Source organism: Mus musculus, chromosome 17 (assembly GCF_000001635.26).
Source record: "Mus musculus strain C57BL/6J chromosome 17, GRCm38.p6 C57BL/6J".
NCBI lineage: Eukaryota > Metazoa > Chordata > Mammalia > Rodentia > Muridae > Mus > Mus musculus.
The window spans coordinates 46,016,428-46,038,368 of record NC_000083.6 but is presented as its reverse complement, the minus strand read 5'-3'; the positions used below and the strand labels follow the sequence as shown (position 1 = coordinate 46,038,368).

General features: G+C 53.7%; 1 protein-coding gene across 10 annotated transcripts; it reads left to right on the top strand.

The window, feature by feature from the left end:
• Positions 1–5,991: 5,991 nt before the first annotated feature.
• On the top strand, positions 5,992–21,376 carry Vegfa (vascular endothelial growth factor A). Of its 10 annotated transcripts, none has more exons than NM_001025250.3 (8): positions 5,992–7,078; positions 9,970–10,018; positions 12,826–13,022; positions 13,849–13,925; positions 14,275–14,304; positions 16,021–16,092; positions 17,247–17,378; positions 19,490–21,376. In NM_001025250.3, the coding sequence occupies exons 1-8, from the start codon at positions 6,479–6,481 to the stop codon at positions 19,509–19,511; spliced, it is 1,179 nt and encodes a 392-aa protein (NP_001020421.2). In that variant the 5' UTR covers positions 5,992–6,478; the 3' UTR covers positions 19,512–21,376. The 10 variants fall into 6 exon arrangements, with proteins under 10 accessions (NP_001020421.2, NP_001273985.1, NP_033531.3 ...); NM_009505.4 differs by lacking the exon at positions 16,021–16,092; NM_001025257.3 differs by lacking the exons at positions 16,021–16,092; positions 17,247–17,378.
• The last annotated feature ends 565 nt before the right edge of the window (positions 21,377–21,941 follow it).

Here is a 21,941-nt window from a genome sequence, read left to right as displayed (position 1 = left end):
AGCCCGGCTGTTAAACTGCTCTGATGCACACCGGCAGCCCTGGGCTGGCACTGCCCAGCTCTCTGGCCAATCAGTCAGCTCTTGTGGCCAGAAGCCCCACGTATCCCAAAGTCACCCATCTTCAAAATGATCTGGTGGCTTTTCGAGAGGCAGAGAGAAAGATCGGAGTTTAGGTTTGCCTTCTGTTTGGCTTCAGCCAGCTCTGGGCCCCACTTGGCCAGAATTGTGATTTTTTTTCAAACTTCTTTAGTAATGAGTCGTTTCTTCATGTGACATTCCAAAGAAAACATCAATAAAGGAAAACTGGGAGCTGGGTCTGCCCACGCTAACCCCTACCGCTTACCTCCGAGGACCCCAAGAGTCTCAGAGCAAGTTTGATGTTCTCCTGGCTCAGATAACCTTTGATGAATTGCTTCACCGGTTATCTAGTCGGAACTAGGCCAGGAAGGTTCTCGAAGCTAAGGGAGGTCTCCCTGTTCCCTGACACCCTACTCTCCTTGCACTTCTGGGTGTGGGAATGAGGGCAGGATAGTGGGATAGCCCCCTCTGGGAAGCAATCATTAACTGGTGTTATCTTTGTGAAGTGTCTTACAGGGCAGGCCATGAGCCAGGTTTTCACCTACAGTCCTGGTGGGTTCTGGGGGACGGGGCCCTTGCTGGCAGGGCCTGACTCTTTTTCTAACTTCCCTGAAGGAATGCATTGCAGCCACCTTTGTGACCATTGGTGAGAGTTGCTTCACGGAAAGGCAAAAGCAGAAACGAAGCTAACACACCCAGCAGCTCTGTCATCTCCAGTGTACATTATGGGATTGATTTCTTCCTTCATCTCTCCCTCCCTCCCTCCCTCAGCTCTTCATTCCTGGCTTCCTTCCTCCCCTTCTCTTTCTTCCTTTATTGTTTTTCTGTGACAGGGCCTCGTGTAACTTAGGCTGGCCTTGAAAGCAAAACACTATATTGATAGGATGACCTTGAACTCTATCCAGTTCTTTCTTCCTCTACCTTTCAAATTCTGGGGTTACAAGCATGTGGTCCCTTCCCATCCCCTTCCCTTCTTTCACCTAGGTGTGGAGTATATCTCTTCTCCCAGCCCTCCCTGACTCTAGCCAGATCATATTGGCTTGGGAAATGAACCAGATAAGCACACGTACATCAACTCTTACACCTCTCTACAACCCTGGCAGGAGGCAACAACACTTTCCATTTCACAGATGAGAAGACTGAGGCTCACAGCTCCGGAAATAGTGAACCAGATTTGTGCTCCGTCTGCCATGTTTTCCCATTCCTCGGTATGGGTTGGGTGGGGGTGTGGGGTGTAGCAGAAGCCAAGGCTCTTCACAGTGAGGGATCACCAACCAGTGACTTCAAGGAAGATGAGGCTAGTTGGTTATGCGTATGACTAATTCTAGTAATCCCACTACTTGAAAATTTGAGGCAGGAGGATTATGAATTCCAAGCCAGCCTGGGATACATAGTAAGACCAAAAGATGAAGATAAAACAGAAACAAGCTGAAACTAAAATGACTGAGGAGGGGTTAGAAGAGGGAGTTGGAGTTTCCTGTCTTCTGGGCTGAAGGTGTGTCTCGCCTCCATTAACCGGTGCTAGGCCCCGGATGTCACCATGGCATTCCTGCTAGATTTTTTTGGTGTTAAACATTGCTCTCTTCAAGAGTCATAAGGACACAGGCCACCCGAAGACGTGACATTTGGTATCAAGGAACAGTCTCAGCTGTCACTGTCTCTAGTGACTCAGAGCTAGGGAATCTTGCCTAGAAGTGGAGGGCCAGCAGCAGGACTGGTGAACTGGTGCTGACCAAGGTCACACTGCCTGTGGCCTTCTCAGCTCTCCTGGAGGCAGGGACAGACTAGAGAAAGTGTTATCCTGCTTTGTGCTCTGGTCTAGCCAACTGGCCCTGGGCTTATCCCAGGTTGCTGCTTAGGGCAAACGATGGCCCCAGCACTCAGTATATGACTAGACCTACCTCTACTGTCTGGATGGTTTTTTTTAAAACACTCTCTGGGGACGTATTACTTCCTTCCTGGTAGGGGACTGCCAAGAAAGCAGCGTGGAACTTACCCCTGACAGAACAGTATTGTCCCCTGGGCTCTGTCTAGGATGTTCCTTAAAACAATCCCTCAGCTGGGCCTACCCTCTAAGTCTTTATCCTCAGACCCAGAAGAGGACCTGGGAGGCAGCCTTACAGAAATCTCTAGAAATCCCTTGTCTCTTCTCCCCAGTTCACCCCAATGGCTAAATTCCTGAAACTCCTGCTTCTCCCCCAAAACCCAACTGAACGTGTCAGGTCCTTCAGGATGGCGTCACCTGCTCCTAGCAGTTATGTAGCCCATCACTTTAGCCTTTTGCTCACCTGCAGACGGGAAGTCTCTTCCACACTGTGGGAAAACAGGGTCCTGCCCAAATCAGAGCTTGCCCGAGGAATGTGGCAACCGCTAGGGAGTCTGTGCCCCATGCCACTTCATGCAGGAAGCATTTTGGGCCAGCCAATATGGCTGCTTTGCTGGCTAATGCTGAAAGACTTTTCCCCCCCACATTGCCTTTGGTATACTATTAAAAGATAAGAAAAATGACGAGAAGGAAGAGGAAGAGGAGGAAGAGGAGGAAGAAGAAGATGAGGAGGAGGAGGAGGAGGAGGAAAGATCGATTTTTTTGGCCTTTACTTTGAAAGGGCTGACATGGCTGCCCCACGCCCCTGGTTTGAGAAAGGTTTCAACGTGAAGCCTAGGTTCTGCTTATTTTATGAATCTCCTGAGTGTTGGGGATTCCAGATGAGCATTCCCATGCCCAACCTGACTTTATTTCAGTTCTGACAATCTCCTCCCTGTCTCTGAACAAGATTCTCTGAAGATGTCACTGACTAACCAACCACCTAGTGGATTGCTCCCTAGAGCCCCATGATGCCAGGAAAAGATTCATCCTGGTTGGTCTGACTTGCGTTAGCCAGCATGAGATCGACAGGGGGAACCCCCATTTCTTTGGGGGTACACTGTTTAAATAGGTTGAGAGACACAGGGATCTGTTTAGAATATTTCATGTCTGCCAGGCCCACTACACTCCCATGTCTCCTGTCCTGCAGTGACCTGGGGGAGAGACGCTGAATAGAATCTATTCTGGGAAATGAGCCCCCAGGAAGAGCAGGAATAGTGGGATACTTGTCACTTCCCCTCTTCTTTCTAGATTCCCTGAGGTTTCATTAAGTGACACTTACTAGGTCCATATCAGTGTACGGATGACACCATTGTGGAATGTGTTGGAGGCAATGTGCAGCTTGTATGGAATCCAGAAGTGACCCTTCCTCTGACCCAGCTTCAGATTGTGTCTCTAAAATGCATGACGGAGGTAGTTGGCCCATCCCTACCCTGATCCGGGTTACTCCAAACCCTTCAGGCCAAGTTTCAGTCTTTGCATGGCTTTAGTGCTTTGGAGAGGGAAATGTGCAGCGTCACTGCTCTGGCTCCCTGTACAGGCTCATCTGGGAACACCTTATACATATATATACACATATACTACATGTATATATACATATACTATACATATACATATCATGGCTATCTCAGGATAGGAGGAGGAGTCTAAAGCCGTGAAGTCGAGAAGAGCTGATTCCCCTCAAAGTCTCTTCATTTTGCTCCAAACCTCAGAATCCTTTACTGAGTCCCTCTTCTGTAGGCCCGTGGCCTTTCCCAAGACCACAGAACTGTGGTTCTCAGCCTTCCTAATGCTGAGACCCTTTAGTACAGTTCCTCATGTTGTGGTGACCCCCCCAGCCCCCCCCCACAGGCAACATAAAAATATTTTTGTTGCTACTTCATAACTGTAATTTTGTTACTATTATGGATCATAATGTAACTCTCTGACATGCAGGCCATCTGATATGCGACCCCTGTGAAAGGGTTGTTGGACAGTCCCTCCAAAGGGTTGAGGGTTGAGAATCACAGCTGGAGGAGGTGGAGATGAGAAGGGCAGCGCTTTGGGAGCCTTCAGTGTCTACAGCCTCTGTTATGCCACGATGAGAGACAGGGGCCCCCTGACAGGGAGCTACATTTGGTGTTCTTGCGGTTAGAGACAGACACGTGAGACATTTGGTGGCTTTCCTTTCTGACTCCTCTTAGTTGCTTAGAGCAGGGATCAGGATCAGGTGAGGAAACCCACAGGAGGGCTCTGGACCAGCAAACATTTACTAACTACTACTTTCCCTGCTACAAGAGAGCCATCCAGGAGGGGACTCGGGACTAGTAATGATGGGCAGGAAGGGATAGCGTGAGGAGCCAGCTCCCTTCCTCATAAGATCCTCATACTACTGCTCCATTGGAATTGGGGTGCCCAAGAGGTGCCAGCACCCACCCAGCTTCAGTACTGTGTGCAGAGGGATGGAGATAGTGGATTACACTGGGGGGGGGGGCAATAGGAAGATTGTTGAGTTCTCTTTCTCAGAAGTCCAGCAGATCTGGGTGAGGGCTGGGACTGGTTGGTCCCTCTCTTCCCACAGGTATCGGAGCCCCCTCTTGTTCCCAGGGGAGCCTAGGAGCAGCTGGGCCAAAGCCCAACCAGGAATTTTTCCAGGCTGGTTCCTATATCCAAGGGTGGGTTAGAGGTGGGGGTTTTGGAGAGCTCTTAAGGAAGACACTGAGGACATGGAGAAGGGGACTTAGTAGAAAGAGAGGGGACAGAGCCACACGGGCTAAGTGTGCAAGCATAGAGAAATAGCCAAGGGTTTTAGGGAGAATGGGAGGACAGAGTACACCCCTGAATTCTGTTTAGAAGATGAACCGTAAGCCTAGGCTAGAACTGAGGGAGCCTCTACTCCCACCCTTCCGAGGGTTGGCGGCAGCGCTGGGCAGCTGGCCTACCTACCTTTCTGAATGCTAGGGTAGGTTTGAATCACCATGCCGGCCTGGCCCGCTTCTGCCCCCATTGGCACCCTGGCTTCAGTTCCCTGGCAACATCTCTGTGTGTGTGTGTGTGTGTGTGTGAGAGAGAGAGATCAGGAGGAACAAGGGCCTCTGTCTGCCCAGCTGTCTCTCCTTCAGGGCTCTGCCAGACTACACAGTGCATACGTGGGTTTCCACAGGTCGTCTCACTCCCCGCCACTGACTAACTCCAGAACTCCACTTCCCGTTCTCAGTGCCACAAATTTGGTGCCAAATTCTCTCCAGAGAAGCCTCTCTGGAAACTTCCCAGAGGATCCCATTCACCCCAGGGCCCTAGCTCCTGATGACTGCAGATCAGACAAGGGCTCAGATAAGCATACTCCCCCCCCCCCGTAACCCCCTCCCCACATATAAACCTAGAGTTATGCTTCCGAGGTCAAACACGCAACTTTTTGGGTGTGTGTGTATGTCAGAAACACGCAATTATTTGGGAGCTCAAAGTCTGCCGCACTCAAGAATCAACTCTCACCCCCTTTCCAAGACCCGTGCCATTTGAGCAAGAGTTGGGGTGTGCATAATGTAGTCACTAGGGGGCGCTCGGCCATCACGGGGAGATCGTGAACTTGGGCGAGCCGAGTCTGCGTGAGGGAGGACGCGTGTGTCAATGTGAGTGCGTGCATGCATGTGTGTGTGTGTGTAGTGTGTTTGTGAGGTGGGGGAGAAAGCCAGGGGTCACTCTAGTTGTCCCTATCCTCATACGTCCCTGCCAGCTCTCCGCCTTCCAACCCCTACTTTCTCCTATATTCCTGGGAAAGGGAATTGTTCTTAGACCCTGTCCGCATATAACCTCACTCTCCTGTCTCCCCTGATTCCCAATACTCTGGGATTCCCAGTGTGTTCCTGAGCCCAGTTTGAAGGGGTGCACAGATAATTTTGAGGCCGTGGACCCTGGTAAGGGGTTTAGCTTTCCATTTCGCGGTAGTGGCCTAGGGGCTCCCCGAAAGGCGGTGCCTGGCTCCACCAGACCGCTCCCCGGGGCGGGTCTGGGCGGGGCTTGGGGGTGGAGCTAGATTTCCTCTTTTTCTTCCACCGCTGTTACCGGTGAGAAGCGCAGAGGCTTGGGGCAGCCGAGCTGCAGCGAGGCCGCGGCACTGGGGGCGAGCTGAGCGGCGGCAGCGGAGCTCTGTCGCGAGACGCAGCGACAAGGCAGACTATTCAGCGGACTCACCAGCCCGGGAGTCTGTGCTCTGGGATTTGATATTCAAACCTCTTAATTTTTTTTTCTTAAACTGTATTGTTTTACGCTTTAATTTATTTTTGCTTCCTATTCCCCTCTTAAATCGTGCCAACGGTTTGAGGAGGTTGGTTCTTCACTCCCTCAAATCACTTCGGATTGTGGAAATCAGCAGACGAAAGAGGTATCAAGAGCTCCAGAGAGAAGTCAAGGAAGAGAGAGAGAGACCGGTCAGAGAGAGCGCGCTGGCGAGCGAACAGAGAGAGGGACAGGGGCAAAGTGACTGACCTGCTTTTGGGGGTGACCGCCAGAGCGCGGCGTGAGCCCTCCCCCTTGGGATCTTGCATCGGACCAGTCGCGCTGACGGACAGACAGACAGACACCGCCCCCAGCCCCAGCGCCCACCTCCTCGCCGGCGGGCTGCCGACGGTGGACGCGGCGGCGAGCCGCGAGGAACCGAAGCCCGCGCCCGGAGGCGGGGTGGAGGGGGTCGGGGCTCGCGGGATTGCACGGAAACTTTTCGTCCAACTTCTGGGCTCTTCTCGCTCCGTAGTAGCCGTGGTCTGCGCCGCAGGAGACAAACCGATCGGAGCTGGGAGAAGTGCTAGCTCGGGCCTGGAGAAGCCGGGGCCCGAGAAGAGAGGGGAGGAAGAGAAGGAAGAGGAGAGGGGGCCGCAGTGGGCGCTCGGCTCTCAGGAGCCGAGCTCATGGACGGGTGAGGCGGCCGTGTGCGCAGACAGTGCTCCAGCCGCGCGCGCGCCCCAGGCCCCGGCCCGGGCCTCGGTTCCAGAAGGGAGAGGAGCCCGCCAAGGCGCGCAAGAGAGCGGGCTGCCTCGCAGTCCGAGCCGGAGAGGGAGCGCGAGCCGCGCCGGCCCCGGACGGGCCTCCGAAACCATGAACTTTCTGCTCTCTTGGGTGCACTGGACCCTGGCTTTACTGCTGTACCTCCACCATGCCAAGGTAAGCGGTCGTGCCCGTCTGCTGTCGCCGGGCCGTGGCGAGCGCCTCTCCCGCTTGGGGACGTGCGTGCGTGCGAGCGCGCGCGTGGGGGGCTTCGTGCCCCACGCGGGTCCTTGGGCACCGGGCGCGAGGCGTCCCCCTCTGTCGTCGTACGTGGAGGGGGAGGGGGTGCGCGCTAGGTGGGAGGGCGCCAGGATCGTCTCGCCGCCCACGCGGGCCCTGCCCACCCACCAGAGTCACCGCACGTACGATCTGGGCCGAGCAGCGGAGGGCGGGAGCCAGAGGAGGAGGCTGAGGGGGCTGGGCTTGTGCCGAGGCTGGCGGCAGAAGTTTGCTCCGGGTCGCGGGTCCCCGGAGAACTGGAAGTCCGGGCAAAGGGGGCGGGAGTCCGGAGCCCAGCGGGCATGCCTGGGGGTGCTCGGACCTTGGACCCGGGGAGGGCAGAGATCGTGGAGGGGGCAGGGCGCGGGCGACCGAGGGGGCTTTGCTGTCACTGCCGTTTGGGTCTCTGAGGCCCTTGCAGTGAGTTTGGGGAAAGTTTTAGGATGGATTGCTGCGGGGACCCTCTCCCACCGCTCTAGCTTGTTGGGCCACCTGCACCGCGCCACCCCCTCCCGTCCCCGCTCGCGTCCCGCGCGGTGCCCGCCCTCCCCCGCCTGGCCGGGCGCGCGCGGCGCAGAGCCGATTACATCAGCCCGGGCCTGGCCGGCCTCGTGTTCCCGGAGCCGCGGCTGCCGGAGCCCGGAGACCCGGGCGACGAGCGGCGCCCCTCCCCCCACCGGCCCTCCGCGAGGAAGGTGACCTCTGGAGGTATCCCCAGCTCCGGGACCCGGAGAAACTCCCATACCTCTTTCCTCCGTTCCCAACTTCTACCCGTGCCTCGCGCTAGGAAGAATTTCCCGACGCCCCTTCCCCCTTTTCCCCATTTCCTGCCTGGTGTAAAAAGAGAAGCCCTTCCCACCCTTTTATATTTTCCTTTTCTTTGCGAAGACTCATCGGACCTTTCCTGGACCCAGGGTCCAGGAAAAGGACGGTGACTGTCAGGCGTGGGGGTGCTGAGGCCCACCCTCGGGTTCTTTGTGGAAACGCTGACCTAAGTTTTGAGTTGGTGAAGGTGTGCTCCCTCCTCCCCTCACAGCTGTGCTTCAGGTTTTTTTTTTTTTTTGCGGGGGGGGGGGTGGATCAACGAAGGGTGGACTGACATCACCCCATTTCCCACCCCCACCCCCCCTTTGGAAACATGACTTGATATTTGCTCTGACAGGGGCAGCCTGGAACCAGCCCTTTCCCATACCTTTGGCAGGATCCCTTGTCAGTCAGTATCTCTCACACACTTTGTCCTGGCAAAGCCCGATGCCCAGAGAGCAGGTGGTTTAACTGCGAACTTGCCCACCCAACTTGCCTACCAAAGGGTCCTTTCATGCTTATTTCCACGAAGCTTCAGTTGTAGAGCCTTCTTGGAAAGGAGGCAGAAGGAAGGAGAAGGGCAGGTGTCCCTGCCACCATCCAGAGTTCCCCAGACCCTGGCACAAAGGCCTTGGTTCTGGGCCTCCATGTGGGGAGGAGGATAGGAGTGCTTGGCCACAGTGTGACCTTCAGAGGCCCCCAGAGAAGGACACCTGGCCAGTCCCTGCCTTAGAACCTCCCCATCTGGGAAGGGGTTCAAAGTTTCTGTTCCCTTTCTCCACGGGGGGCTAGACAGAAGAATAAGGAGAATGTCATGGGGCTATTGAGGGGGTAGTGAGGGCCTACAGTGCAGAATCCAGGGCCAACCTGAGGCAGCTGGAATGGGGAAGCTATCTCTTGAGAAGGGTCACCTCTGACCTTGGCCCTGGTGGCAAGACTGAGGGTCCCTGGATGAACTGCTCTTAGGGGACAGAGACAGACCAAGGGTGGGAGTTGGTCCTTCTGGGGCAGTTGGAGGTCCAGGTTGGTTGAGGAAGGTGGCAACAGGAGACCCTCAGGAAGGCCTGCCTGGAAGCCTTGGCTTGCTTCCACTGTCAGGCCCACAAGGCCTTCTTGGTGACCTTCACAGCTTCTGGGGAGGGGAGAAAGGAGCTGGTGGGGATGAGGAGGGTTGGAGGACCCCCTGCGGGCTGGGCAATACTGAGGAGAAAGCTTCCTTGGTTACCTTCGAGCCAAGTGCCCAGTCCAGGTGAGAGGCTTGGAGATGTGGGAGGGGGAGGCTAGCCAAGCTTGGGAGCTGCAGTCAGGCCCTGGGCAGATGGGGTGGGAGGGAACTTGGACTCTCCCTTAGGGGCTTCCTCCCAGCTAATCACCCCTTGAGCAACCTGTGGGTATGCCGAATATTCCCGAGGCCTGGGGAGAGTTGGGATGGGGGAGGGTAGTTGGTGCCCTTCGGTCCTCTGCACCCCTCCCTCTTCAACACGAGCTCCCTGGTATTTGTCATGTCAGCAGGAGAAGGTCACCACGTTGTTTTTCTCGCCCCCAGTCCTTCCTTCCTGCCCCAGTCCAAATTTGTCCTCCTATTTGACCTTAATACTTACCCATGGCTTTGGACCAGGGAATCGGGGGCAGTGGGAAAAGAGAGAGGGCAAGATTGGAACGGGACTGGGGGCCTGAGTAAAGCAGGATTCTGGTATTTTCCTCCTACACTGTGAGCTCCCTAGCGCCTGGTTAGTCTTTAACTTCCATGGGTTCAGAATTGACGCCGTCCAGAGTAGTGGGTATGCTCTGGACCTGCAGGGACCACTTACATGGTCCTGACCCTGTGTGACTCAGAAGCCTGGGGGTGGGGGGTGGGGAGGCTGGGAGCTGGGGGTTGGGAGAGAGAGACAAGAAGACATCAAGGGATTCAGTGGTCAGGCCTTGGACGCCCCGTGGCTGCCTCTGTCCCTGTCAACGGTCTTTACTCTTTGCTTTGTCCTCAGTGGTCCCAGGCTGCACCCACGACAGAAGGAGAGCAGAAGTCCCATGAAGGTGAGTCTCATGCTCTTTAATGGATCCCTGTTGTCTCAGTGGAGTGCAAGGATAAGCCCCACTCCTCTTTTTCAGATGGGGGGGGGGTTGGGGCACAGGAATAGGAGGCATGGGTACTGTTGAACTTAACCCTTGTGTTTCTTAAGATGTCTTCTGTTCTGCTTTCTGCTAGAAACAGGACTTGTTGCTTTCTCTAATAGGTTTTCTAGTGAAATTTTATCTGGAAAGCTTGCTGTGAGCACAGCCGTGGAGGAAGGAAGGCGGCAGCGTTCAGGGTTTCCAGATGTTCTGGGAGGTGTCTCTTGTACCCCCTTCTCTCAGGGGAAGATAAATGTTCAGTGCCACTTCCTACCCACCCATGGCCCACCCGAAGGGGCTGTGACCCTTCCTGTGTGAGGTGGAGGTATGAGGCTGGGGCAGGACAGAAGGATATCCTAACAGGACTCCCCAGTCCTGGCTTTCCAGTGTGGCAGCTTCCATAGACAGCGTTTGGGTGCTGTGAACTTCCCTGCAGGACCAGCAGAGGGCCGGCTATAGCTCTCAGCCGCCCCGCCCCCCTGCCCAACCCTGAGTCCGCCTGCCTTTTGTTCCAGTGTGGTTTGGAGTACCGGGATCCTCCCATTTCTCTGGGGACGCCCTGGCTCTCCCCAGCACTGAGTGTGGCCTCTGCTCCAGCCGGATGCCACTCCCCAAGTGTCCTTCCTCAGAGTTAGGAAGGCCCTGGGGTCTTTCTCCAGGCTAGTTTCCCTGACCCAAATCCACTGTGGCTGGAGGAACCAGCAGCCAAGGAAAGCTGGTGATGTCCAGCCGGTTTTGCCTCCTCCCCCAGGAGCTCTTTCTCTGGCCCAGGGCCTGGCTCTCTGCCACTCCCTGGCCCCGGCCACTGACAGGCCCCTACTTCCAAAGTGCTACCCACCCCCTTCTGCTTCCTAGTGGGCTCTGTGGTCTGGGAGAGGCAAGACAAATGGTCTTTGTTTGATGGAGAAGAGCTTGTCTGCTATAAATAAGGAAAACCACGAAAGCCCGATGCTGAAGTGTATGTGTGCACACGCCCGAGCAGCAGGACAGTGTTCTTTGGGGCAGGGGCCAGGCTCCCGTGGGTACTGGCCAAGTCACTTCCTCCACTTCCTATGGACCTTGGGGACTCTAAGAAGTTTTTGGAAAGGATTCTCATCTTAGGTCTTTTTACACAGAGCTCCCACCTCCATTCATTGCTCTGTCATATCGCTCCTCTAACTAGCCTGGGCCACCTCTGTCCCAGCCATGATGAAGGGTTAGTTAAAAAAAAAATTCTGGGTTAGTCGTCTTCAATATAGACTTTCCTTGAGAAGAATTTTTCAGATCTGATCTCATGGACATTTTTTTTTTTTTGGCTGTGTTTTATGTTAACCCTTTGAGGGTAGACAAGAGTCCTTTGCTTATTTGTCCAGATAGAAAAGAGAGCCCTTGAGCAGAGTACAGGGGTGGTGGCTTAAGTTCCCCCCACCCCTTTCCCTGTTTGACATCTGTGGCCATTGCTCCATCTTTTCTTCTGTGCCCCCGTTTCTCACCAGACAACCTATCATACACCTGGCTTCCATCTTCTTTACCTTTCTGGAAACAAACAAACAAACAAACAAACAAACCAAACTTTGAAGAGTAAAGGGAGGTTTGGCTGTGTCCTCAGGTTGGGAGGGTGGGGGTGTGTAGTCTCCGGAGCATGCACTTAAAATGCCTTTGGTGACATTCCAAACTTTGTGACCTGGAATGAGAAAAGAAGAGCTGTTTTCAGGGCCAGCAAAGAGTCAGAGCGCCACCACCTTCCTGCTCCCTGAAGTGTCTTTAGAGGTCAGGCTAACCTGCTTCTACCGATAGAGGCCTGGAGACTGGAGGGACAGGCCCAAGGTCATTCCAACTGCTAACAGAACTTGGGCCCCTGTGTGGGCCTGTGGTCCTTTTCTCACTTCATGGACAGGCTTCGGTGGGGTGTGACCAAAACTGGCAGGCTGAGCCACCATTTGGTGTTCCAAAGAAGTCCTGTACTCTCTAGTTCCCGCCCCCTGGCCCTCAAGTACACCTTCCTGTCTCATGTACCTCAGAATCTGACAGGGAAATGGTCTCTCCTGTCGTCTTCTAGATCAGCTTCTAAAAATGCGTCGTACGGAGGCAGCTCCTGCTCTTTCCATGATGCAAACAGTTTGCCCTCTTGGGCGGGGTTCTTAGTGCTGCCAGGACCTGCATTGGTTGGTGTGCCTGCCCACTGCCACCTGCTGATTTGTCTTGGGCAGAAGTCTGGGGAGGGGGGGACTGGCAGGTGTCTCTCGAAGCTTCTGTGTCTGTGCATGATATCAGTGTCAGAAGGCATAGCCAACATAGCTCCTTCTAACTAGTTCTTACTAGTATTGTGGCCTCTGGGATGAATGGTGGTGTTTCTCTGAGTCTCTAGATCTCCATTTATAAAATGGGTTCCTGGTTGTGCTTAGTGGGAACATGGGGAAGAGTGTATATACATAGCTGTCCCCGGTGTCCAGTGTGTATTTGATGAGTGGCTGTTGGCCTGGTTGGTGGTCTGGCCATAAAGCAGAAAGCAGGTGTACCCAGACTCAGGCTGTCATCTGGAGCCATAGTTGGTAGGAACTTGCTGTGACAATGAGGAATGGAGTTAGATGCGGCAGGGCCACCTCCCCTGGATCTGGACCTAGAAATGAGGGAGGGACTTCACTTTGAGCTTTAGAAACACTTGTTTGGTGTGGAGCTGTAAGGAGTGGTCTCACAAATCTGGGTGGCGATAGAGGCTGACCATCCTGCCTGGTGTCCCTCCCACACAGTGATCAAGTTCATGGATGTCTACCAGCGAAGCTACTGCCGTCCGATTGAGACCCTGGTGGACATCTTCCAGGAGTACCCCGACGAGATAGAGTACATCTTCAAGCCGTCCTGTGTGCCGCTGATGCGCTGTGCAGGCTGCTGTAACGATGAAGCCCTGGAGTGCGTGCCCACGTCAGAGAGCAACATCACCATGCAGGTGGGCACCTGCGGCACAGGGGACGGGGCGGGGGCAGGGGGGGCAGGAGGACAGTGGTACAAGGAGGGGCATTAGAAGGTTGTCTGGGCCTCTGCCTGGGAAACTTTTGGTAGGAGGAGCTAAATTGGGGTTGAGGGTGAGAAGACGAGGCTGGGGCTTCTTTGCTACCTTTGGGAAGAAGATGTCTGCTCTGCGCTCTGTACTTCCCTGCCGAAGCTCTCCACGATTTGACCATCTGCTTTCGTGACCTTTGCTCCCTGGGCTCGACAGGGGGGCCGCTGCCTGCAACAAGTGTTCTTCTCTTTCTCTGGGAGAACCCAAATGCTCCCCCAATCCTCACTCGAGGGTTCTATTGGGGAAGCTGGACGGGAGGGACTGGTCTATGCAGAGTTAAAAGCCAGTCTTGAGGTGCTGTTGCCTAGTGGGTGGATCTGGGCCCAGACGGGGTGGAGAGTGGGAGGAAGCTCAGCAACAGGCTGGATGGGTAGCTCTTAGGTAGCATTTAGGGGGTCAGGGTGAAGCTTGGGAGGGGTGCAGGAGGGGAAGGGATGGGGGTGGTAAGAATCCAGGACCTGAATTCCCAGCCTGGCCAACCCTTGCAGCTGTCTGCTCTCAAGAGGAGCAAGAGCCCCTTGAGGCCAGCAGGGTTGGGGGAGTTGGAGTGACCTGAGGTTCTTTTCTGTTAGAGCCCTGGTCCTCCTATCTCCACCACCTATCCCTGCTCAGTAGAACCCCTGGGTGCTAAATGGCAGGAGCCCCGGGGTGTCCCATAGGGGTATGGCTGGCTGGGTCACTAACCACTGTGATCTGCTCCCTCCCTCTACAGATCATGCGGATCAAACCTCACCAAAGCCAGCACATAGGAGAGATGAGCTTCCTACAGCACAGCAGATGTGAATGCAGGTGAGGCCAGAGCTTCACACTCAGGTGGCACACAGCTGATGCCTGGCTGCAGAGCTGAGCGTGTTACATGTGTTAGTGTGGGTCCACCTTCCAGCTAGCTGTGTGAGCTTCTGTGGGTGGTGGTGGTGATGGACCCCAGTGTGCTGCTGTTCCCCGTCTCTGGAATATGGGCACAACAATTCAGTGTGCCCTTCCACGGCATTATAGGGCCCCATGTTGTTGTTATGCAAAAAGATTAAGAGAGCATTGCTAAATCAGAAACGTCGTGTAAAATTATTACCAAATTGTTGTTATCATCACCCTAACTCCTCTGTGTCTTGTTTTCTCCTCCTTTCTCTACCCACTGCAGACCAAAGAAAGACAGAACAAAGCCAGAAAAGTAAGTGGCCACGTGCTAGCATTTCTTTCCAATTGTCTCTGTTCAGGGCTTCTTGCTTCCTCTCTTGGGTGCTCTGTTGGCCTCAGTGGCATTGGTTGGGTGGGTAGTATGGTGACCGAAGTGGGCTGGAGTCAGCTTTAAGCTTATGGCTCTAGAGCGATGAAGTAAACCCAGCCTGAAGAAGAGGCTGCCCTTCAGGGCTCAGGTCCCTCCCGGCCAGCACTCAGCGTTGTGGTGGAGTGTGCTATGAACACTAGCGTCCACAGCAGAGTGCAGGAGAGCGAGTGGGTGCCACAGGGCAGTTTCTGTGTATCAGGGGATGGACGTAGCCTGGGCCTTGTTGGGTGGTGACTGTGGCCATCCAGGTTTTTTAGGTCCCAGGAGATTTCTTGGTTGTGTGTGTATGCCTTTCCGTAGGGCTGTGGCAGGTAGCAGACCCAGCTCTCTTAGTGAGGGAAGAAAAGTGGAGTGGTAGTCATTTTCTGAGGCTTCCTGTTGATGGCCGGGGAAGGTCAGTTTAGGACGGGAGGGTGGCTGACATTGCTGGGGTCTAAACGTGCAGTGAAGGAGCGACTGAGAGAGAGCACCCCCATCCTTTCCCCCAACCCCACCCCACGCCCCTTTCTGTCTGCCCTACCATTTGGTGGATGTGAAGTCCTCATGCCTTCCCCTAAGCCCCCAGGTTCCACGACTACTGTATCTACTAGAGCAATGGTCCTGGAGTTTATCAGTGAGAGAGAGCAGGGCAGGCTCCAGGCGAGTGGCCCTGTGTGGAGAGCTTTCTCCTTCTATGCTTGCAGTGCTTTCTCCCAAGCAGGACAGACCTGCCTTCTTCTCCCCAGGTCCCTTCTTCCTGTCTCGCTTTCCCCGTGATAGACAGGCTGCCATATCTTTTCTGGGACTTGGCAGGCCTAGAGAGTGCTGGTTCCCTGGAGGGTGGCAAGCTGTAGCTTGTCCCTCCCAGCTGTTCCCTAGATGTCTGCTTTGCCCATAGGAAGAGTGGTAGGGCTCGCCCGAGCTCGGAAGAGAGTCTAGCTGCAGGCTTTGGCTTCTAGAAAAAAGAGCCTCTGGCCCCCTAATCACACACCCATACTACACTGTTCCTCTTCCCCTGGCCCCACCATCAGTGCTGGGCTCTGATGACAGCCACTCCCACTGCCTATCCTAGATGACTGCTCCATAACTGGTGCCCCATCTCCTGCCCTGGCTTATATGCCATCGCTCAAGCAACTGCCCCTTCCCACCAAGGATGCTATGAGGCAGGGCTCCCAGAGGGACTCCTACTCTCACACTTGGAAGTCAAGGCAGATAGTCTGAAGCACAGCCCACTTCTAACCCTTTCTCATTAAAGTCTGCCTTAGACAGTCTATTGCCTCCTGACCTTCAGGGTCTAACCGTTGTGGCTTGCCCTTATGGCTTTGCGCCCTGCCTGAGACCAGGGACCACATGAAGCCTAGAAGCTGTGCCTTTCACAGTTTCTGCTAATCACTCAAAGCCCTGCCTAGGGCTGGGATTACCACCCTACTGTGGGCAAAGTGAGGAGGAAGGTTCACGCTGTCTCTGCTCACCCGTGACTGAGGTTTGACCTAGAGGCTGCTCCAGGAAGTGACTAGGGTAGTTTTGGGTCTCCTGCTCCTGCCTCTGTCTTCTTCATTGCTCCTCTCTTCTCTTCCCTCTCGTTCTCTTCCTGTCTGTTTCTGTTTTTATATTTTCCAGAAAATCAGTTCGAGGAAAGGGAAAGGGTCAAAAACGAAAGCGCAAGAAATCCCGGTTTAAATCCTGGAGCGTGTACGTTGGTGCCGCTGCTGTCTAATTCCTTGGAGCCTTCCTGGTCTCCAGACAATCGCCTGCAGCTCCTCTAACCCTGCCCACCCCACCCCTGCCCCACCCCTACCTCCCCTCTGGCTCTTGCCCTGCCTCAGTCTCTCTCTCTCTCACTCACCCCACTAATGGCACCAATGGGTAGACTTGGTGGTGGCATTGTTGGCCCAGGGTTGGGTTGGGGTGGGTGGAAGGTGAGTAGATACGGAACACTCAACTCAGGGAGGGGACTCTGGCTTGGCTGGGCACCGACTTTCTCTCACCCACTGGGCATTGGTGGCGGGGCCGTTGTTGGCATGGGCACTGGGCATCAGGGCCCTCTCATCCAACTGGTTTCCACTGCTCTAGACTCTTGCACATGTCTGGAGGGTAGGGGTGGTGTGGAGGGCAACGTGGAATGAGTTGAGGGGTCTGTTGGTGGGAAGTGGACTGTGGTGGGCTGAAGTTGGAGCTTGAGCGGGCTGTGCGGTAGCCCGTCCTCGTCTGTTGGAAATGCTTTGACCCCTGGGTTTGAGGCTCCAGGATGGGAAAGCCCTCCCTATCCAGCCCAACAGAAATCACCCACAGAGGTCTCCTACGGTGGCCTCTTCCTCTGCTTATAGGCTGTTGTGGGCTCTGGAGGCCTGGCTGGTGGACAGTGCCACTGGACTTGGATTACCTTCTGCTGGCCCTCTCCCTTGGTGGAGGGTCTGGGCAGAGGCCCTTTTCCAGGGAGAAGGTACCCTGGTGGTCTCCTGGGTCACTTATCACTGTCCCCAGCAGGTGAAGAGTCAAGGTGTGTTGTGGGCACAGCAGTTGTGGGGGCCCTGTGGCCCCAGATAGGCCCATGTCTTCGTGGGGCACAGCACTGTCCCTCATGGAAGCTTACCCTCCCCCTGCACTCTGCCTGCCTGTGCCCTCCTCTTCCTGCAGGCACATGTCCTGCCAGCGCTGCGTCTCTTTGCCACTCTCTCTGTCTTCTGCTAGAGTGCTCGGATCTTTCCAGAATGTGGAAAGGGCCTAGGGGCCGACGAGCTGGGTGGGGAAGCCGTGGTGGACACATTAGGGGGTGTTGCATGGGACTCTCTCTCTCTCTCTGCTGACTCTCTAGCTTAGATGTCTTTCCTTTTGCCTTTTTGCAGTCACTGTGAGCCTTGTTCAGAGCGGAGAAAGCATTTGTTTGTCCAAGATCCGCAGACGTGTAAATGTTCCTGCAAAAACACAGACTCGCGTTGCAAGGCGAGGCAGCTTGAGTTAAACGAACGTACTTGCAGGTTGGTCTCCAGAGGGCAAGCAAGAGTCAGAGAGGGGCATCACAGACACGGGAGAGAGAGAGAGGGAAAAAGAGAGAGACAGAGAGAGCACACTTGTGAGGGGCCAACTGCTTGCTCGGCTTCTAGCTGCCTGCGTGGTGACTGCTACCTTCTCTCCTGCTGGGGCTCTGTGGGGCCTCGGGCTCCAGTCTGGCCCAGCAGGCCTGCTCTGAGATGGCCCTGGTTGCTTGAGTGGGTAGGCTGCTGTGACTTAATGTGACGGTGTGGACGCAAGTTGTGTGTTGTATCCTGTGGTCCTGCTGCTTATGGAGGCTGTTGGTGTTGATGTTGTTAATTCTATCATTGGTGCAAGTGTTAAAACCTCCTTCCAGGCGTGGAGTGATGTCTAATAGTGTTTCCTGGCTGCACCTTTGCCCCCCCGGAGAACCAGCACAGCTGAGCCTCTCACCACTCAGTATATTTTCCCTGGGCTTGAAGGCTTAGCTCCTGTTGTCTATTCCCTTAAGATTATGGCTTCTTGAAGACAGGCTGTCTCCCTCAGACTGGAGCTCTGTAAGGACAGGCCATGTGCACCTCAGACTGGAGTCCACCTTAGACTGGGCTTCCTGAAAGAGGCAGGGATCTGCTGTTGGTTTGGGCTAGGAAATTTTTTCTACATACATCCGAGGACACTACATAGCTTATCCCTCATCAGTCAAGGCAAGTGTGACAACCCTGACCAGCCCACACATTTCAAAATGCTTCCAATGAGTTTCAGGAAAAGAGTCAGATCCATTCTTCCTGACGGGACTCCATGAGTACCTGAAGCCTGGGTCATAAACTGTTGGGATGCCCAGGTATCTGTACTCCTGTTTTTTGTCCATGTGGACCTAGGAAGTGTCAATCTCACGAGTAAAATATTGTATATGGCCACACCCACTGGGGAGCTCAAGAGCACAGGGCTGTTGACTGGCAGTCCCAGGGTGGTTTATACCGGTGTGGCCTGTCCCAAGGATGACCATCACCGAGGGAGGGAAAGCTTTTACGGGCTGGCCAACAAAGGGCCAGCCTTCCTTCCAGGCAGTGCAAGGGTTCTCTGGCATGGGCCTTGTTCCCCGCCTGCATTCTTGTGTCCTGTGGGTTCAAAAGACACCAGAGGCCTGGCGGGTCTCTCTCTCTCTGTGGTCCTTGGTATGAAGTTGTTTCTGAGAGGCTGTATGAGAACAATGTATCTGTTAGTGCTGTGTAGGGACTCTTCCCAACAACAGGGCTGGGTGAAGGGGCTCAGTTCACTGGAGGGTTTTAAGGAAGATAAAGACCTTGGTATTGTAGGGTTTCTGGAGTGAGCTGGGAGCTAAATGAAGTCACCTGACTTCCAGAGACCCGACTCAGTCCGCTACTGCCCTGTGTCTGGGAACCCAAGACGAGGTTAGGACCCGTGTTTCCAGCCTGTCCTCAGGGCCACCAGCCAGGGTCAGGAGCAAGAGGAGAACATCTTTGGAGATTCCTTCTGCTTCAACAGGAGGAACAAAGCCACTGGGTTGTCTGTCCTCTGCCTAAGTCAGACATCATCGTGTGGTAAAAGGCAGGTGTAGCCACCGGGCAGTTCAAGGTAGAAGCTGAGGATGAGAGAGGTCTAGGTAGCATAGATGTTCTCCTACTTTTCAGGAACTCCCGAGTCCTCCCTTGGGCAGAACACATCCCCAAAGCAGGCAGTCCTCTGTCACTGGCTTAGCTCAAGGTAGTTTTCCAGCCCCGAAACCTAGCCCTAGAGCCAGGACTGAAGATCCTCCTGCAGAGCTTCTCTCCCAGCTAAGTACATCTCACCCTGTCACCCACGTGCCGTGGAGTGTCACATGGGGGCTGTCCTTTGGTAACCACTCCTTTGTTGCTTTTGTGAGCATTTATTCCCATGTCTGTCTTGTCTTCCATGGTTTGCCATCTTTAGAAGGCAGGGCTTGGTCTCTCTCTCTCTCCACCGGGACTCTGTCTCACCCGCACCTTTGGGAACTCTGCTCCCATGGTGCCAACCTCCGGGGACCCGTGGGCTCCCAGGCCTGGGGAGGCTGCTTGCCTTCACTGCCAGGCTCCCGTGGCCCTAACCCCCTGCCTCTCTTTGCCATTTCCCATAGATGTGACAAGCCAAGGCGGTGAGCCAGGCTGCAGGAAGGAGCCTCCCTCAGGGTTTCGGGAACCAGACCTCTCACCGGAAAGACCGATTAACCATGTCACCACCACGCCATCATCGTCACCGTTGACAGAACAGTCCTTAATCCAGAAAGCCTGACATGAAGGAAGAGGAGACTCTTCGAGGAGCACTTTGGGTCCGGAGGGCGAGACTCCGGCAGACGCATTCCCGGGCAGGTGACCAAGCACGGTCCCTCGTGGGACTGGATTCGCCATTTTCTTATATCTGCTGCTAAATCGCCAAGCCCGGAAGATTAGGGTTGTTTCTGGGATTCCTGTAGACACACCCACCCACATACACACATATATATATATTATATATATAAATAAATATATATGTTTTATATATAAAATATATATATATTCTTTTTTTTAAATTAACTCTGCTAATGTTATTGGTGTCTTCACTGGATATGTTTGACTGCTGTGGACTTGTGTTGGGAGGAGGATGTCCTCACTCGGATGCCGACACGGGAGACAATGGGATGAAAGGCTTCAGTGTGGTCTGAGAGAGGCCGAAGTCCTTTTGCCTGCCGGGGAGCAAGCAAGGCCAGGGCACGGGGGCACATTGGCTCACTTCCAGAAACACGACAAACCCATTCCTGGCCCTGAGTCAAGAGGACAGAGAGACAGATGATGACAGAGAAAGAGATAAAGATGCCGGTTCCAACCAGAAGTTTGGGGAGCCTCAGGACATGGCATGCTTTGTGGATCCCCATGATAGTCTACAAAAGCACCCCGCCCCTCTGGGCACTGCCTGGAAGAATCGGGAGCCTGGCCAGCCTTCAGCTCGCTCCTCCACTTCTGAGGGGCCTAGGAGGCCTCCCACAGGTGTCCCGGCAAGAGAAGACACGGTGGTGGAAGAAGAGGCCTGGTAATGGCCCCTCCTCCTGGGACCCCTTCGTCCTCTCCTTACCCCACCTCCTGGGTACAGCCCAGGAGGACCTTGTGTGATCAGACCATTGAAACCACTAATTCTGTCCCCAGGAGACTTGGCTGTGTGTGTGAGTGGCTTACCCTTCCTCATCTTCCCTTCCCAAGGCACAGAGCAATGGGGCAGGACCCGCAAGCCCCTCACGGAGGCAGAGAAAAGAGAAAGTGTTTTATATACGGTACTTATTTAATAGCCCTTTTTAATTAGAAATTAAAACAGTTAATTTAATTAAAGAGTAGGGTTTTTTTCAGTATTCTTGGTTAATATTTAATTTCAACTATTTATGAGATGTATCTCTCGCTCTCTCTTATTTGTACTTGTGTGTGTGTGTGTGTGTGTGTGTGTGTGTGTGTGTGTGTGTGTATGAAATCTGTGTTTCCAATCTCTCTCTCCCAGATCGGTGACAGTCACTAGCTTGTCCTGAGAAGATATTTAATTTTGCTAACACTCAGCTCTGCCCTCCCTTGTCCCCACCACACATTCCTTTGAAATAAGGTTTCAATATACATTTACATACTATATATATATTTGGCAACTTGTGTTTGTATATAAATATATATATATATATATATGTTTATGTATATATGTGATTCTGATAAAATAGACATTGCTATTCTGTTTTTTATATGTAAAAACAAAACAAGAAAAATAGAGAATTCTACATACTAAATCTCTCTCCTTTTTTAATTTTAATATTTGTTATCATTTATTTATTGGTGCTACTGTTTATCCGTAATAATTGTGGGGGAAAAAGATATTAACATCACGTCTTTGTCTCTAGAGCAGTTTTCCGAGATATTCCGTAGTACATATTTATTTTTAAACAGCAACAAAGAAATACAGATATATCTTAAAAAAAAAAGCATTTTGTATTAAAGAATTGAATTCTGATCTCAAAGCTCTCCCTGGTCTCTCCTTCTCTCCTGGGCCCTCCTGTCTCGCTTTCCCTCCTCCTTTGGGGTACATAGTTTTTGTCTTAGGTTTGAGAAGCAGTCCCTGGAGTAGAATATGGGGTGACCCATCCATTCCTGGGCGGAGGGGAGATGGCTCCTTTGCCAAGGGTCCTCACACTACGTGGTACTCTGTTCCTTGTCAGACAAGGATGGGGCCATGTCTCCAGGTGCTAACTGGAGATCGGAGAGAGCTGTTGGCTGCAGCTGGCCAGGATTTGGCCATGCCGGGGACATGGGAGGCTGTGAGCCCAGCATGCAGTTTACTTCTGGGTGCTAAATGGAAGAGTCCAGTAAAAAGAGTCTTGCCCATGGGATTCCATTCCGCTTTGTGCAAGCCTTTCGGACCCATTCTTGTCCCAGGCCACTCGGACCCTGTTTGGATCTTTGATATAATAGCATTGTATCCAAATCTGCTTCTAGAATCTTACTCCTCATGATAACAAAGGGCCGGGGAAACACAGGGCTGGCTAGTATGGTTCTAGTACCGATAGACTATGCCACCTGCAAGAG